The 16,306-nt window shown below is 49.8% G+C and overlaps 1 protein-coding gene across 4 annotated transcripts in view; it reads left to right on the top strand.

Moving 5' to 3' along the window:
- LOC140350547 (lactadherin-like) overlaps positions 1-16,306 on the top strand; it is a 53,780-nt gene that overhangs the window by 25,340 nt on the left and 12,134 nt on the right. For 2 of the 4 annotated variants that reach the window (XM_072436133.1, XM_072436130.1), the window contains 4 exons: positions 298-411; positions 3,767-3,948; positions 6,260-6,409; positions 14,969-15,113. In XM_072436133.1, the coding sequence (XP_072292234.1) occupies positions 298-411; positions 3,767-3,948; positions 6,260-6,409; positions 14,969-15,113 (591 nt within the window). The remainder of the gene's footprint in view (positions 1-297; positions 412-3,766; positions 3,949-6,259; positions 6,410-14,968; positions 15,114-16,306) is intronic. The other 2 variants (XM_072436131.1, XM_072436132.1) reach the window with 1 other exon arrangement.

Genomic DNA, 16,306 nt, shown 5'->3' with positions numbered 1-16,306 from the left:
ATGTTTCGAGCATGTGTTAACATGTGTTAGCATGTGCTTAGCATGTGTTAACATGTGGTTAGCACGTGTTTAGCATGTGTTAACATGTGATTAGCATGTGTTACTATGTGTTAACATGTGTTAACATGTGTTTAGCATGTGTTAACATGTGATTAGCATGTGTTAGCATGTATTTAGCACGTGTTAACATATGATTAGCATGTGTTACTTTGTGTTAACATGTGTTAACATGTGTTAACATGTGTTTAGCATGTGTTTAGCATGTGTTTATTTGTGATAATTGTGTGTTTATTTCAGACTCAAACGAGTGCAGGGACAAACCCTGTGAAAACGGAGGAACATGTTCAGACCTGAACGGAGACTTCAACTGCAACTGTCCTTCTCCTTATGTGGGCAAACGCTGCCACCTGCGTGAGTCCTGGTTTAGTCCTGGTTTAGTCCTGGTTTAGTCCTGGTTTAGACCTGGTTTAGTCCTGGTTTAGTCCTGGTTTAGTCCTGGTTTAGACCTGGTTTAGTCCTGGTTTAGTCCTGGTTTAGTCCTGGTTTAGACCTGGTTTAGTCCTGGTTTAGTCCTGGTTTAGACCTGGTTTAGACCTGGTTTAGACCTGGTTTAGTCCTGGTTTAGTCCTGGTTTAGTCCTGGTTTAGACCTGGTTTAGTCCTGGTTTAGTAGTGGTTTAGTCCTGGTTTAGACCTGGTTTAGTCCTGGTTTAGTCCTGGTTTAGTCCTGGTTTAGACCTGGTTTAGTCCTGGTTTAGTCCTGGTTTAGTCCTGGTTTAGACCTGGTTTAGTCCTGGTTTAGTCCTGGTTTAGTCCTGGTTTAGACCTGGTTTAGTCCTGGTTTAGTCCTGGTTTAGTCCTGGTTTAGACCTGGTTTAGTCCTGGTTTAGTCCTGGTTTAGTCCTGGTTTAGTCCTGGTTTAGTCCTGGTTTAGACCTGGTTTAGTCCTGGTTTAGTCCTGGTTTAGACCTGGTTTAGTCCTGGTTTAGTCCTGGTTTAGTCCTGGTTTAGACCTGGTTTAGTCCTGGTTTAGTCCTGGTTTAGACCTGGTTTAGTCCTGGTTTAGTCCTGGTTTAGTCCTGGTTTAGACCTGGTTTAGTCCTGGTTTAGACCTGGTTTAGTCCTGGTTTAGTCCTGGTTTAGTCCTGGTTTAGACCTGGTTTAGTCCTGGTTTAGTCCTGGTTTAGTCCTGGTTTAGACCTGGTTTAGTCCTGGTTTAGACCTGGTTTAGACCTGGTTTAGACCTGGTTTAGTCCTGGTTTAGTCCTGGTTTAGACCTGGTTTAGACCTGGTTTAGACCTGGTTTAGTCCTGGTTTAGTCCTGGTTTAGTCCTGGTTTAGTAGTGGTTTAGTCCTGGTTTAGACCTGGTTTAGCCCTGGTTTAGCCCTGGTTTAGTCCTGGTTTAGACCTGGTTTAGTCCTGGTTTAGTCCTGGTTTAGTCCTGGTTTAGACCTGGTTTAGTCCTGGTTTAGTCCTGGTTTAGTCCTGGTTTAGACCTGGTTTAGTCCTGGTTTAGTCCTGGTTTAGTCCTGGTTTAGACCTGGTTTAGTCCTGGTTTAGTCCTGGTTTAGACCTGGTTTAGACCTGGTTTAGTCCTGGTTTAGACCTGGTTTAGTCCTGGTTTAGTAGTGGTTTAGTCCTGGTTTAGACCTGGTTTAGTCCTGGTTTAGTCCTGGTTTAGTCCTGGTTTAGACCTGGTTTAGTCCTGGTTTAGTCCTGGTTTAGTCCTGGTTTAGACCTGGTTTAGTCCTGGTTTAGTCCTGGTTTAGACCTGGTTTAGTCCTGGTTTAGTCCTGGTTTAGACCTGGTTTAGACCTGGTTTAGTCCTGGTTTAGTCCTGGTTTAGTCCTGGTTTAGACCTGGTTTAGTCCTGGTTTAGTCCTGGTTTAGTCCTGGTTTAGACCTGGTTTAGTCCTGGTTTAGTCCTGGTTTAGTCCTGGTTTAGTCCTGGTTTAGTCCTGGTTTAGACCTGGTTTAGTCCTGGTTTAGTCCTGGTTTAGACCTGGTTTAGTCCTGGTTTAGTCCTGGTTTAGACCTGGTTTAGTCCTGGTTTAGTCCTGGTTTAGACCTGGTTTAGTCCTGGTTTAGTCCTGGTTTAGACCTGGTTTAGTCCTGGTTTAGTCCTGGTTTAGTCCTGGTTTAGTCCTGGTTTAGACCTGGTTTAGTCCTGGTTTAGACCTGGTTTAGTCCTGGTTTAGTCCTGGTTTAGTCCTGGTTTAGTCCTGGTTTAGTCCTGGTTTAGACCTGGTTTAGTCCTGGTTTAGTCCTGGTTTAGTCCTGGTTTAGTCCTGGTTTAGACCTGGTTTAGTCCTGGTTTAGTCCTGGTTTAGTCCTGGTTTAGACCTGGTTTAGTCCTGGTTTAGTAGTGGTTTAGTCCTGGTTTAGACCTGGTTTAGTCCTGGTTTAGTCCTGGTTTAGTCCTGGTTTAGTCCTGGTTTAGTCCTGGTTTAGACCTGGTTTAGTCCTGGTTTAGTCCTGGTTTAGACCTGGTTTAGTCCTGGTTTAGTCCTGGTTTAGACCTGGTTTAGACCTGGTTTAGTCCTGGTTTAGTCCTGGTTTAGTCCTGGTTTAGACCTGGTTTAGTCCTGGTTTAGTCCTGGTTTAGTCCTGGTTTAGACCTGGTTTAGTCCTGGTTTAGTCCTGGTTTAGTCCTGGTTTAGTCCTGGTTTAGTCCTGGTTTAGTCCTGGTTTAGTCCTGGTTTAGACCTGGTTTAGTCCTGGTTTAGTCCTGGTTTAGACCTGGTTTAGTCCTGGTTTAGTCCTGGTTTAGTCCTGGTTTAGACCTGGTTTAGTCCTGGTTTAGTCCTGGTTTAGACCTGGTTTAGTCCTGGTTTAGTCCTGGTTTAGACCTGGTTTAGTCCTGGTTTAGTCCTGGTTTAGTCCTGGTTTAGTCCTGGTTTAGACCTGGTTTAGTCCTGGTTTAGACCTGGTTTAGTCCTGGTTTAGTCCTGGTTTAGTCCTGGTTTAGACCTGGTTTAGACCTGGTTTAGTCCTGGTTTAGTCCTGGTTTAGTCCTGGTTTAGTCCTGGTTTAGTCCTGGTTTAGTCCTGGTTTAGTCCTGGTTTAGACCTGGTTTAGACCTGGTTTAGACCTGGTTTAGTCCTGGTTTAGTCCTGGTTTAGACCTGGTTTAGTCCTGGTTTAGTCCTGGTTTAGACCTGGTTTAGACCTGGTTTAGTCCTGGTTTAGTCCTGGTTTAGACCCGGTTTAGACCTGGTTTAGACCCGGTTCAGACCCGGTTTAGTCCTGGTTTAGTCCTGGTTTAGTCCTGGTTTAGTCCTGGTTTAGTCCTGGTTTAGACCTGGTTTAGTCCTGGTTTAGTCCTGGTTTAGACCTGGTTTAGACCTGGTTTAGTCCTGGTTTAGTCCTGGTTTAGACCTGGTTTAGTCCTGGTTTAGACCTGGTTTAGACCTGGTTTAGTCCTGGTTTAGACCTGGTTTAGTCCTGGTTTAGTCCTGGTTTAGTCCTGGTTTAGTCCTGGTTTAGTCCTGGTTTAGACCTGGTTTAGACCTGGTTTAGACCTGGTTTAGTCCTGGTTTAGTTCTGGTTTAGTCCTGGTTTAGACCTGGTTTAGACCTGGTTTAGTCCTGGTTTAGACCTGGTTTAGTCCTGGTTTAGACCTGGTTTAGTCCTGGTTTAGTCCTGGTTTAGACCTGGTTTAGACCTGGTTTAGTCCTGGTTTAGTCCTGGTTTAGTCCTGGTTTAGTCCTGGTTTAGTCCTGGTTCAGACCCGGTTCAGACCTGGTTCAGACCTGGTTCTTCCTCAGGTTGCATCTCTCGTCTGGGTCTGGAGGGAGGAGGCGTGTCAGAGGTCCAGATCCGGTCGTCTTCGGTCCGTTACACGTTCTTGGGTTTACAGCGCTGGGGCCCGGAACTCGCTCGACTGAACCTCAAGGGCCTCGTGAACGCCTGGAGCCCCGCCCCTCACGACAAGGAGCCATGGATACAGGTGAGAGCGCCTCCTGCGGGTGAGAGCGCCTCCTGCGGGTGAGAGCGCCTCCTGCGGGTGAGAGCGCCTCCTGCGGGTGAGAGCGCCTCCTGCGGGTGAGAGCGCCTCCTGCGGGTGAGAGCGCCTCCTGCAGGTGAGAGCGCCTCCTGCGGGTGAGAGCGCCTCCTGCAGGTGAGAGCGCCTCCTGCGGGTGAGAGCGCCTCCTGCAGGTGAGAGCGCCTCCTGCGGGTGAGAGCGCCTCCTGCGGGTGAGAGCGCCTCCTGCGGGTGAGAGCGCCTCCTGCGGGTGAGAGCGCCTCCTGCGGGTGAGAGCGCCTCCTGCGGGTGATGTGAGCCTTTGTCTTGACAATATGCATCGATAAACAGGAAACAGCTGTTGCTAACCTGCTTTGCTAGTTTTGTGTTGCTAACGCTCAACAGTTAGCATCAGTGGAAAAACGACACTGAAGCTGCTGTGGTTCTCTGTGGTTCTCTGTGGATTCTCTGTGGGTTCTCTGTGGGTTCCTTGTGTGTTCCTTCTGGGTTCTCTGTGGGTTCTCTGTGTGTTCCTTGTGGATTCTTTGTGTGTTCCCTGTGGATTCTCTGTGGGTTCTCTGTGGTTCTCTGTGGTTCCTTGTAGGTTCTCTGTGGGTTTCTTGTGGGTTCTCTGTGGGTTCTTTGTGGGTTTCTTGTGGGTTCTCTGTGGGTTCCTTGTGTGTTCCTTCTGGGTTATCTGTGGGTTCTCTGTTGGTTCTCTGTGGGTTCTCTGTGGGTTTCTTGTGGGTTCTCTGTGGGTTCCTTGTGGGTTCTCTGTGGGTTTCTTGTGGGTTCTCTGTTGGTTCCTTGTGGATTCTCTGTGGGTTCTCTGTGGATTCTCTGTGGGTTCTCTGTGGTTCTCTGTGGGTTCCTTGTGTGTTCCTTGTGGGTTCTCTGTGGGTTTCTTGTGGGTTCTCTGTGGGTTCTTTGTGGGTTTCTTGTGGGTTCTCTGTGGGTTCTCTGTGGGTTCTCTGTGGGTTCCTTGTGTGTTCCTTGTGGGTTCTCTGTGGGTTTCTTGTGGGTTCTCTGTGGGTTCTTTGTGGGTTTCTTGTGGGTTCTCTGTGGGTTCTCTGTTGGTTCTCTGTGGGTTCTCTGTGGGTTTCTTGCGGGTTCTCTGTGGGTTCTCTGTGGGTTCTCTGTGGTTCTCTGTGGGTTCTCTGTGGGTTCCTTGTGGGTTCTCTGTGGGTTCCTTGTGGGTTCTCTGTGGGTTCCTTGTGGGTTCCTTGTGGGTTCTCTGTGGGTTCCTTGTGGGTTCTCTGTGGTTCTCTGTGGGTTCTCTGTGGGTTCCTTGTGGGTTCTCTGTGGGTTCCTTGTGGGTTCTCTGTGGGTTCCTTGTGGGTTCTCTGTGGGTTCCTTGTGGGTTCTCTGTGGGTTTCTTGTGGGTTTCTTGTGGGTTTTCTGTGGGTTCCTTGTGGGTTCTCTGTGGGTTCCTTGTGGGTTCTCTGTGGGTTTCTTGTGGGTTCCTTGTGGGTTCTCTGTGGGTTCCTTGTGGGTTCCTTGTGGGTTCTCTGTGGGTTCCTTGTGGGTTCTCTCTGGGTTTCTTGTGGGTTCTCTGTGGGTTCCTTGTGGGTTCTCTGTGGTTCTCTGTGGGTTCTCTGTGGGTTCCTTGTGGGTTCTCTGTGGGTTCCTTGTCGGTTCTCTGTGGGTTCCTTGTGGGTTCTCTGTGGGTTCCTTGTGGGTTCTCTGTGGGTTCTCTGTGGGTTCCTTGTGGGTTCTCTGTGGGTTCTCTGTGGGTTCTCTGTAGGTTCTCTGTGGGTTCCTTGTGGGTTCCTTGTAGGTTTTCTGTGGTTCTCTGTGGGTTTCTTGTGGGTTCCTTGTGGGTTCCTTGTAGGTTCTCTGTGGTTCTCTGTGGGTTCTCTGTTGGTTCTCTGTGGGTTCTCTGTGGGGTTCTTGTGGGTTATCTGTGGGTTCTTTGTGGGTTCTCTGTGGGTTCCTTGTGGGTTCTCTGTGGGTTCCTTGTGGGTTCTCTGTGGGTTTTCTGTGGGTTCTCTGTTGGTTTTCTGTGGGTTCCTTGTGGGTTCTCTGTGGTTCTCTTTGGGTTCTCTGTGGGTTCTCTGTGGGTTCCTTGTGGGTTCTCTGTGGGTTTTCTGTGGGTTCTCTGTTGGTTCTCTGTGGGTTTTCTGTGGGTTCCTTTTGGGTTCTCTGTGGGTTCCTTGTGGGTTCTCTGTGGGTTTCTTGTGGGTTCTCTCTGTTGGTTCTCTGTGGTTCTCTTTGGGTTCCTTGTGGGTTCTCTGTGGGTTCCTTGTGGGTTCTCCGTGGGTTCTCTGTGTGTCCATAACCCTGGTCTCTGGTTCCAGGTGGACCTGACCCGGGTCATGAGGGTCTCAGGTCTGGTCTCTCAGGGGGCGGGGCGTCTGGGCTACTCTGAGTTTGTGAAAGCGTTTAAAGTGTCCTTCAGTCTCAACGGGACGAGCTTCAGCTTCTGCCAGAGGGACGGAGCAGACCTGGTGAGGACCTGGACCCCCGACAAGGACAAGGACCTGGACAAGGACCTGGACCCCCGACAAGGACAAGGACCTGGACAAGGACCTGGACAAGGACCTGGACAAGGACCTGGACAAGGACCTGGACCCCCGACAAGGACCTGGAAAAGGACCTGGACAAGGACCTGGACCCCCGACAAGGACAAGGACCTGGACAAGGACAAGGACCTGGACCCCCGACAAGGACAAGGACAAGGACCTGGACAAGGACCTGGACAAGGACCTGGACAAGGACTTGGACCCCCGACAAGGACAAGGACAAGGACCTGGACCCCCGACAAGGACAAGGACCTGGACCCCCGACAAGGACAAGGACAAGGACCTGGACAAGGACCTGGAACCCCGACCTGGACAAGGACCTGGATCCCCGACAAGGACAAGGACAAGGACCTGGACAAGGACAAGGACTTGGACAAGGACCTGGACAAGGACCTGGACAAGGACCTGGACAAGGACCTGGACCTGGACCTAGACAAGGACCTGGACAAGGTGTCTGGGGAGGTCTTCTCAGATGTCTCTCTCTCTCAGGTCTCTCTCTCTCAGGTCTCTCTCTCTCAGGTGTCTCTCTCTCAGGTGTCTCTCTCTCAGATGTCTCTCTCTCTCAGGTCTTCTCAGGTGTCTCTCTCTCTCTAAAGTCTCTCTCTCAGGTGTCTCTCTCTCAGGTGTCTCTCTCAGATGTGTCTCTCTCTCAGGTGTCTCTCTCTCAGGTGTCTCTCTCTCAGGTGTCTCTCTCTCAGGTGTCTCTCTCTCAGATGTGTCTCTCTCTCAGATGTGTCTCTCTCTCAGATGTGTCTCTCTCTCAGATGTCTCTCTCTCTCAGGTGTCTCTCTCTCAGGTGTCTCTCTCTCTCAGGTCTTCTCAGGTGTCTCTCTCTCAGGTGTCTCTCTCTCTCAGGTCTTCTCAGGTGTCTCTCTCTCAGGTCTCTCTCTCAGGTCTCTCTCTCTCAGGTGTCTCTCTCAGATGTGTCTCTCTCTCAGGTGTCTCTCTCTCAGGTGTCTCTCTCTCAGGTGTCTCTCTCTCAGATGTGTCTCTCTCTCAGATGTGTCTCTCTCTCAGATGTGTCTCTCTCTCAGGTCTTCTCAGATGTCTCTCTCTCAGGTCTCTCTCTCAGGTGTCTCTCTCTCAGATGTGTCTCTCTCTCAGATGTGTCTCTCTCTCAGATGTGTCTCTCTCTCAGGTGTCTCTCTCTCAGGTGTCTCTCTCTCAGGTGTCTCTCTCAGATTTGTCTCTCTCTCAGATGTGTCTCTCTCTCAGATGTGTCTCTCTCTCAGGTGTCTCTCTCTCAGGTGTCTCTCTCTCAGGTGTCTCTCTCTCAGATGTGTCTCTCTCTCAGATGTGTCTCTCTCTCAGGTCTTCTCAGATGTCTCTCTCTCAGGTCTCTCTCTCTCAGGTCTCTCTCTCAGGTGTCTCTCTCTCAGGTGTCTCTCCCAGATGTGTCTCTCTCTCAGGTGTCTCTCTCTCAGGTGTCTCTCTCAGATGTGTCTCTCTCTCAGGTCTCTCTCTCTCAGATGTGTCTCTCTCTCAGGTGTCTCTCTCTCAGGTGTCTCTCTCTCAGGTGTCTCTCTCAGATGTGTCTCTCTCTCAGGTGTCTCTCTCTCAGGTGTCTCTCTCTCAGATGTGTCTCTCTCTCAGGTCTTCTCAGATGTCTCTCTCTCAGGTCTCTCTCTCTCAGATGTGTCTCTCTCTCATGTCTCTCTCTCTTAGGTCTCTCTCTCAGGTGTCTCTCTCTCAGGTGTCTCTCTCAGATGTGTGTCTCTCTCAGGTGTCTCTCTCTCAGGTGTCTCTCTCTCAGGTGTCTCTCTCAGATGTGTCTCTCTCTCAGGTGTCTCTCTCTCAGATGTGTCTCTCTCTCAGATGTGTCTCTCTCTCAGGTGTCTCTCTCTCAGATGTGTCTCTCTCTCAGATGTGTCTCTCTCTCAGATGTGTCTCTCTCTCAGATGTGTCTCTCTCTCAGAGGTGTCTCTCTCTCAGGTCTTCTCAGATGTCTCTCTCTCAGAGGTCTCTCTCTCTCAGGTGTCTTTCTCTCAGGTGTCTCTCTCAGATGTGTCTCTCTCTCAGGTGTCTCTCTCTCAGGTCTCTCTCTCTCAGGTCTCTCTCTCTCAGGTGTCTCTCTCTCATGTGTCTCTCTCAGATGTCTCTCTCTCTCAGGTCTTCTCAGATGTCTCTCTCTCAGGTCTTTCTCTCTCAGATGTGTCTCTCTCTCAGATGTGTCTCTCTCTCAGATGTGTCTCTTTCTCAGATGTGTCTCTCTCTCAGATGTGTCTCTCTCTCAGATGTGTCTCTCTCTCAGGTGTCTCTTTCTCAGATGTGTCTCTCTCAGGTGTCTCTCTCTCAGATGTGTCTCTCTCTCAGATGTGTCTCTCTCAGGTGTCTCTCCCTCAGATGTGTCTCTCTCTCAGATGTGTCTCTCTCTCAGATGTGTCTCCCTCTCAGATTTGTCTCTCTCTCAGATGTGTCTCTCTCTCAGATGTGTCTCTCTCTCAGATGTGTCTCTCTCTCAGGTGTCTCTCTCAGATGTGTCTCTCTCTCAGGTGTCTCTCTCTCAGGTGTCTCTCTCTCAGGTGTCTCTCTCAGATGTGTCTCTCTCTCAGGTGTCTCTCTCTCAGGTGTCTCTCTCTCAGGTCTCTCTCTCTCAGATGTGTCTCTCTCTCAGGTGTCTCTCTCTCAGGTGTCTCTCTCTCAGGTGTCTCTCTCAGATGTGTCTCTCTCAGGTGTCTCTCTCTCAGGTCTCTCTCTCTCAGATGTGTCTCTCTCTCAGGTGTCTCTCTCTCAGGTGTCTCTCTCTCAGGTGTCTCTCTCAGATGTGTCTCTCTCTCAGGTGTCTCTCTCTCAGATGTGTCTCTCTCTCAGATGTGTGTCTCTCTCTCAGGTCTTCTCAGATGTCTCTCTCTCAGGTCTCTCTCTCTCAGATGTGTCTCTCTCTCATGTCTCTCTCTCTTAGGTCTCTCTCTCAGGTGTCTCTCTCTCAGGTGTCTCTCTCAGATGTGTCTCTCTCTCAGATGTCTCTCTCTCAGGTGTCTCTCTCTCAGGTGTCTCTCTCAGATGTGTCTCTCTCTCAGGTGTCTCTCTCTCAGGTGTCTCTCTCTCAGATGTGTCTCTCTCAGATGTGTCTCTCTCTCAGATGTGTCTCTCTCTCAGGTCTTCTCAGATGTCTCTCTCTCAGGTCTCTCTCTCTCAGATGTGTCTCTCTCTCAGGTCTCTCTCTCTCAGGTGTCTCTCTCTCAGGTCTTCTCAGATGTCTCTCTCTCAGATGTGTCTCTCTCTCTCAGATGTCTCTCTCTCAGGTCTCTCTCTCTCAGATGTGTCTCTCTCTCAGGTCTCTCTCTCTCTCAGGTGTCTCTCTCTCAGGTCTTCTCAGATGTCTCTCTCTCAGGTGTCTCTCTCTCTCAGATGTGTCTCTCTCTCAGGTCTCTCTCTCTCAGGTGTCTCTCTCTCAGGTGTCTCTCTCAGATGTGTCTCTCTCAGGTCTTCTCTGGTGTCTCTCTCTCAGGTGTCTCTCTCTCAGGTCTTCTCAGGTGTCTCTCTCTCAGGTGTCTCTCTCTCAGATGTCTCTCTCTCAGATGTCTCTCTCTCTCAGGTCTTCTCAGGTGTCTCTCTCTCAGAGGTGTCTCTCTCTCAGGTCTTCTCAGATGTCTCTCTCTCAGGTCTCTCTCTCTCAGGTGTCTTTCTCTCAGGTGTCTCTCTCAGATGTGTCCCTCTCTCAGGTGTCTCTCTCTCAGGTGTCTCTCTCTCAGATGTGTCTCTCTCTCAGGTCTTCTCAGATGTCTCTCTCTCAGGTCTCTCTCTCAGATGTCTCTCTCTCAGGTCTCTCTCTCTCAGGTCTCTCTCTCTCAGGTGTCTCTCTCTCAGGTCTCTCTCTCTCTCAGGTCTCTCTCTCTCAGGTCTCTCTCTCAGGTGTCTCTCTCTCAGGTGTCTCTCTCAGATGTCTCTCTCTCTCAGGTCTTCTCAGATGTCTCTCTCTCAGGTCTTTCTCTCTCAGATGTGTCTCTCTCTCAGATGTGTCTCTCTCTCAGATGTGTCTCTTTCTCAGATGTGTCTCTCTCTCAGATTTGTCTCTCTCTCAGATGTGTCTCTCTCTCAGATGTGTCTCTCTCTCAGATATGTCTCTCTCTCAGGTGTCTCTCTCAGATGTGTCTCTCTCTCAGGTGTCTCTCTCTCAGGTGTCTCTCTCTCAGGTCTCTCTCTCTCAGATGTGTCTCTCTCTCAGGTGTCTCTCTCTCAGGTGTCTCTCTCTCAGGTGTCTCTCTCAGATGTGTCTCTCTCTCAGGTGTCTCTCTCTCAGGTCTCTCTCTCTCAGATGTGTCTCTCTCTCAGGTGTCTCTCTCTCAGGTGTCTCTCTCTCAGGTGTCTCTCTCAGATGTGTCTCTCTCTCAGGTGTCTCTCTCTCAGGTGTCTCTCTCTCAGATGTGTCTCTCTCTCAGATGTGTCTCTCTCTCAGGTCTTCTCAGATGTCTCTCTCTCAGGTCTCCCTCTCTCAGATGTGTCTCTCTCTCAGGTGTCTCTCTCTCAGGTGTCTCTCTCTCAGGTCTCTCTCTCTCAGATGTGTCTCTCTCTCATGTCTCTCTCTCTTAGGTATCTCTCTCAGGTGTCTCTCTCTCAGGTGTCTCTCTCAGATGTGTCTCTCTCTCAGGTGTCTCTCTCTCAGGTGTCTCTCTCTCAGGTGTCTCTCTCTCAGGTGTCTCTCTCAGATGTGTCTCTCTCTCAGGTGTCTCTCTCTCAGGTGTCTCTCTCTCAGATGTGTCTCTCTCAGATGTGTCTCTCTCTCAGATATGTCTCTCTCTCAGGTCTTCTCAGATGTCTCTCTCTCAGGTCTCTCTCTCTCAGATGTGTCTCTCTCTCAGGTCTCTCTCTCTCAGGTGTCTCTCTCAGGTGTCTCTCTCTCAGATGTGTCTCTCTCTCAGGTGTCTCTCTCTCAGGTCTCTCTCTCTCAGGTCTCTCTCTCTCAGGTGTCTCTCTCTCAGATGTGTCTCTCTCTCAGGTGTCTCTCTCTCAGGTCTCTCTCTCTCAGGTCTCTCTCTCTCAGGTCTCTCTCTCTCAGGTCTCTCTCTCTCAGGTCTCTCTCTCTCAGGTGTCTCTCTCTCAGATGTGTCTCTCTCTCAGGTCTTTCTCTCTCAGATGTGTCTCTCTCTCAGATGTGTCTCTCTCTCAGATGTGTCTCTCTCTCAGATGTGTCTCTTTCTCAGATGTGTCTCTCTCTCAGATGTGTCTCTCTCTCAGATGTGTCTCTCTCTCAGATGTGTCTCTCTCTCAGATGTGTCTCTCTCTCAGGTGTCTCTCTCTCAGATGTGTCTCTCTCTCAGATGTGTCTCTCTCTCAGGTGTCTCTCCCTCAGATGTGTCTCCCTCTCAGATGTGTCTCTCTCTCAGATGTGTCTCCCTCTCAGATTTGTCTCTCTCTCAGATGTGTCTCTCTCTCAGATGTCTCTCTCTCTCAGATGTGTCTCTCTCTCAGATGTGTCTCTCTCTCAGATATGTCTCTATCTCAGATGTGTCTCTCTCTCAGATGTGTCCCTCTCTCAGAGGTGTCTCTCTCTCAGGTGTCTCTCTCTCAGGTCTTCTCAGATGTCTCTCTCTCAGGTCTCTCTCTCTCAGGTGTCTTTCTCTCAGGTGTCTCTCTCAGATGTGTCTCTCTCTCAGGTGTCTCTCTCTCAGATGTGTCTCTCTCTCAGGTGTCTCTCTCTCAGGTGTCTCTCTCTCAGGTGTCTCTCTCAGATGTGTCTCTCTCTCAGGTGTCTCTCTCTCAGGTCTCTCTCTCTCAGATGTGTCTCTCTCTCAGGTGTCTCTCTCTCAGGTGTCTCTCTCTCAGGTGTCTCTCTCAGATGTGTCTCTCTCTCAGGTGTCTCTCTCTCAGGTGTCTCTCTCTCAGATGTGTCTCTCTCTCAGATGTGTCTCTCTCTCAGGTCTTCTCAGATGTCTCTCTCTCAGGTCTCCCTCTCTCAGATGTGTCTCTCTCTCAGGTGTCTCTCTCTCAGGTGTCTCTCTCTCAGGTCTCTCTCTCTCAGATGTGTCTCTCTCTCATGTCTCTCTCTCTTAGGTATCTCTCTCAGGTGTCTCTCTCTCAGGTGTCTCTCTCAGATGTGTCTCTCTCTCAGGTGTCTCTCTCTCAGGTGTCTCTCTCTCAGGTGTCTCTCTCTCAGGTGTCTCTCTCAGATGTGTCTCTCTCTCAGGTGTCTCTCTCTCAGGTGTCTCTCTCTCAGATGTGTCTCTCTCAGATGTGTCTCTCTCTCAGATATGTCTCTCTCTCAGGTCTTCTCAGATGTCTCTCTCTCAGGTCTCTCTCTCTCAGATGTGTCTCTCTCTCAGGTCTCTCTCTCTCAGGTGTCTCTCTCAGGTGTCTCTCTCTCAGATGTGTCTCTCTCTCAGGTGTCTCTCTCTCAGGTCTCTCTCTCTCAGGTCTCTCTCTCTCAGGTGTCTCTCTCTCAGATGTGTCTCTCTCTCAGGTGTCTCTCTCTCAGGTCTCTCTCTCTCAGGTCTCTCTCTCTCAGGTCTCTCTCTCTCAGGTCTCTCTCTCTCAGGTCTCTCTCTCTCAGGTGTCTCTCTCTCAGATGTGTCTCTCTCTCAGGTCTTTCTCTCTCAGATGTGTCTCTCTCTCAGATGTGTCTCTCTCTCAGATGTGTCTCTCTCTCAGATGTGTCTCTTTCTCAGATGTGTCTCTCTCTCAGATGTGTCTCTCTCTCAGATGTGTCTCTCTCTCAGATGTGTCTCTCTCTCAGATGTGTCTCTCTCTCAGGTGTCTCTCTCTCAGATGTGTCTCTCTCTCAGATGTGTCTCTCTCTCAGGTGTCTCTCCCTCAGATGTGTCTCCCTCTCAGATGTGTCTCTCTCTCAGATGTGTCTCCCTCTCAGATTTGTCTCTCTCTCAGATGTGTCTCTCTCTCAGATGTCTCTCTCTCTCAGATGTGTCTCTCTCTCAGATGTGTCTCTCTCTCAGATATGTCTCTATCTCAGATGTGTCTCTCTCTCAGATGTGTCCCTCTCTCAGAGGTGTCTCTCTCTCAGGTGTCTCTCTCTCAGGTCTTCTCAGATGTCTCTCTCTCAGGTCTCTCTCTCTCAGGTGTCTTTCTCTCAGGTGTCTCTCTCAGATGTGTCTCTCTCTCAGGTGTCTCTCTCTCAGATGTGTCTCTCTCTCAGGTCTTCTCAGATGTCTCTCTCTCAGATCTCTCTCTCTCAGATGTCTCTCTCTCAGGTCTCTCTCTCTCAGGTCTCTCTCTCTCAGGTGTCTCTCTCTCAGGTCTCTCTCTCTCAGGTCTCTCTCTCTCAGGTCTCTCTCTCTCAGGTGTCTCTCTCTCAGGTGTCTCTCTCTCAGATGTGTCTCTCTCTCAGGTCTTCTCAGATGTCTCTCTCTCAGGTCTCTCTCTCAGATGTCTCTCTCTCAGGTCTCTCTCTCTCAGGTCTCTCTCTCTCAGGTGTCTCTCTCTCAGGTCTCTCTCTCTCTCAGGTCTCTCTCTCTCAGGTCTCTCTCTCAGGTGTCTCTCTCTCAGGTGTCTCTCTCAGATGTCTCTCTCTCTCAGGTCTTCTCAGATGTCTCTCTCAGGTCTTTCTCTCTCAGATGTGTCTCTCTCAGATGTGTCTCTCTCTCAGATGTGTCTCTTTCTCAGATGTGTCTCTCTCTCAGATGTGTCTCTCTCAGATGTGTCTCTCTCTCAGATGTGTCTCCCTCTCAGATGTGTCTCTCTCTCAGATGTGTCTCTCTCTCAGATGTGTCTCTTTCTCAGATGTGTCTCTTTCTCAGATGTGTCTCTCTCTCAGATGTGTCTCTTTCTCAGATGTGTCTCTCTCTCAGATGTGTCTCTCTCTCAGATGTGTCTCTCTCTCAGATGTGTCTCTCTCTCAGATGTGTCTCTCTCTCAGATGTGTCCCTCTCTCAGATGTGTCTCTCTCTCAGGTGTCTCTCTCTCAGATGTGTCTCTCTCTCAGATGTGTCTCTCTCTCAGATGTGTCTCTCTCTCAGATGTGTCTCTCTCTCAGATTTGTCTCTCTCTCAGATGTGTCTCTCTCTCAGATGTGTCTCTCTCTCAGATGTGTCTCCCTCTCAGATTTGTCTCTCTCTCAGATGTGTCTCTCTCTCAGATGTGTCTCTTTCTCAGATGTGTCTCTTTCTCAGATGTGTCTCTCTCTCAGATGTGTCTCTTTCTCAGATGTGTCTCTCTCTCAGATGTGTCTCTCTCTCAGATGTGTCTCTCTCTCAGATGTGTCTCTCTCTCAGATGTGTCTCTCTCTCAGGTGTCTCTCTCTCAGATGTGTCTCTCTCTCAGATGTGTCTCTCTCTCAGATGTGTGTCTCTCTCAGATGTGTCTCTCTCTCAGGTGTCTCTCTCTCAGATGTGTCTCTCTCTCAGATGTGTCTCTCTCTCAGATGTGTCTCCCTCTCAGATTTGTCTCTCTCTCAGATGTGTCTCTCTCTCAGATGTGTCTCTCTCTCAGATTTGTCTCTCTCTCAGATGTGTCTCTCTCTCAGATGTGTCTCTCTCTCAGATGTGTCTCTCTCTCAGATGTGTCTCTCTCTCAGATGTGTCTCTCTCTCAGGTCTTCTCAGGTAACGTGGACAAAGACTCTCCTAAGACGACTCTGTTGGCTCCTCCCCTCGTGGCTCAGTTCATCAGGATCGTTCCTGTCGTTTGTCGCAGAAGCTGCTCCATGAGACTGGAGCTGATCGGCTGTGAACTCAACGGTAACTGAGGCTCTACATGTCACACACGTGTTACACACATGTTACATGTCACGTGTCACACACGTGTCACACTCGTGTTACACGCATGTGACACACGTGTCACATGCGTGTCACACGCATGTCACACGTTTCACACGCATGTCACACGTGTCACACGCATGTCACACGCATGTCACACGCATGTCACACGCATGTCACACGTGTCACACGCATGTCACACGCATGTCACACGTTTCACACGCATGTCACACGTGTCACACGCATGTCACACGCATGTCACACGCATGTCACGCACGTGTTACACACGTTACACACGTGTCACACGCATGTTACACACATGTCACACACGTGTTACACACGTGCCACACACGTGTCACACGCATGTCACACGCATGTCACACGCATGTCACGCACGTGTCACACACGTTACACACGTGTCACACGCATGTTACACACATGTCACACACGTGTTACACACGTGCCACACACGTGTTACACACATGACACACACATGTCACACACGTGTCACACACGTGTTACACACATGTCACACACATGTTACACACGTGTCACACGCATGTTACACACGTCACACGCATGTTACACACGTGTCACACGCATGTTATACACGTGGCACACACATGACATGTCACACGCATGTCACACGTGTGTTCTGTTCTCACATGTCACACGCGTGTGTCACACGTGTGTTCTGTTCTCACATGTCACATGCGTGTGTCACACGTGTGTTCTGTTCTCACATGTCACATGCGTGTGTCACACGTGTGTTCTGTTCTCACATGTCACATGCGTGTGTCACACGTGTGTTCTGTTCTCACATGTCACATGCGTGTGTCACACGTGTGTTCTGTTCTCACATGTCACATGCGTGTGTCACACGTGTGTTCTCTTCTCACATGTCACACGCGTGTGTCACACGTGTGTTCTCTTCTCACATGTCACACGCGTGTGTCACACGTGTGTTCTCTTCTCACATGTCACACGCGTGTGTCACACGTGTGTTCTGTTCTCACATGTCACACGCGTGTGTCACACGTGTGTTCTCTTCTCACATGTCACACGCGTGTGTCACACGTGTGTTCTCTTCTCACATGTCACACGCGTGTGTCACACGTGTGTTCTGTTCTCACATGTCACACGCGTGTGTCACACGTGTGTTCTGTTCTCACATG

Source organism: Eucyclogobius newberryi, unplaced genomic scaffold (assembly GCF_026437365.1).
Source record: "Eucyclogobius newberryi isolate DKJ021-1_F unplaced genomic scaffold, fEucNew1.0.hap1 SCAF_71, whole genome shotgun sequence".
Classification (NCBI taxonomy): domain Eukaryota; kingdom Metazoa; phylum Chordata; class Actinopteri; order Gobiiformes; family Gobiidae; genus Eucyclogobius; species Eucyclogobius newberryi.
The sequence above is the reverse complement of the archived record's forward strand: the minus strand, read 5'-3'. Positions and strand labels throughout refer to the sequence as shown.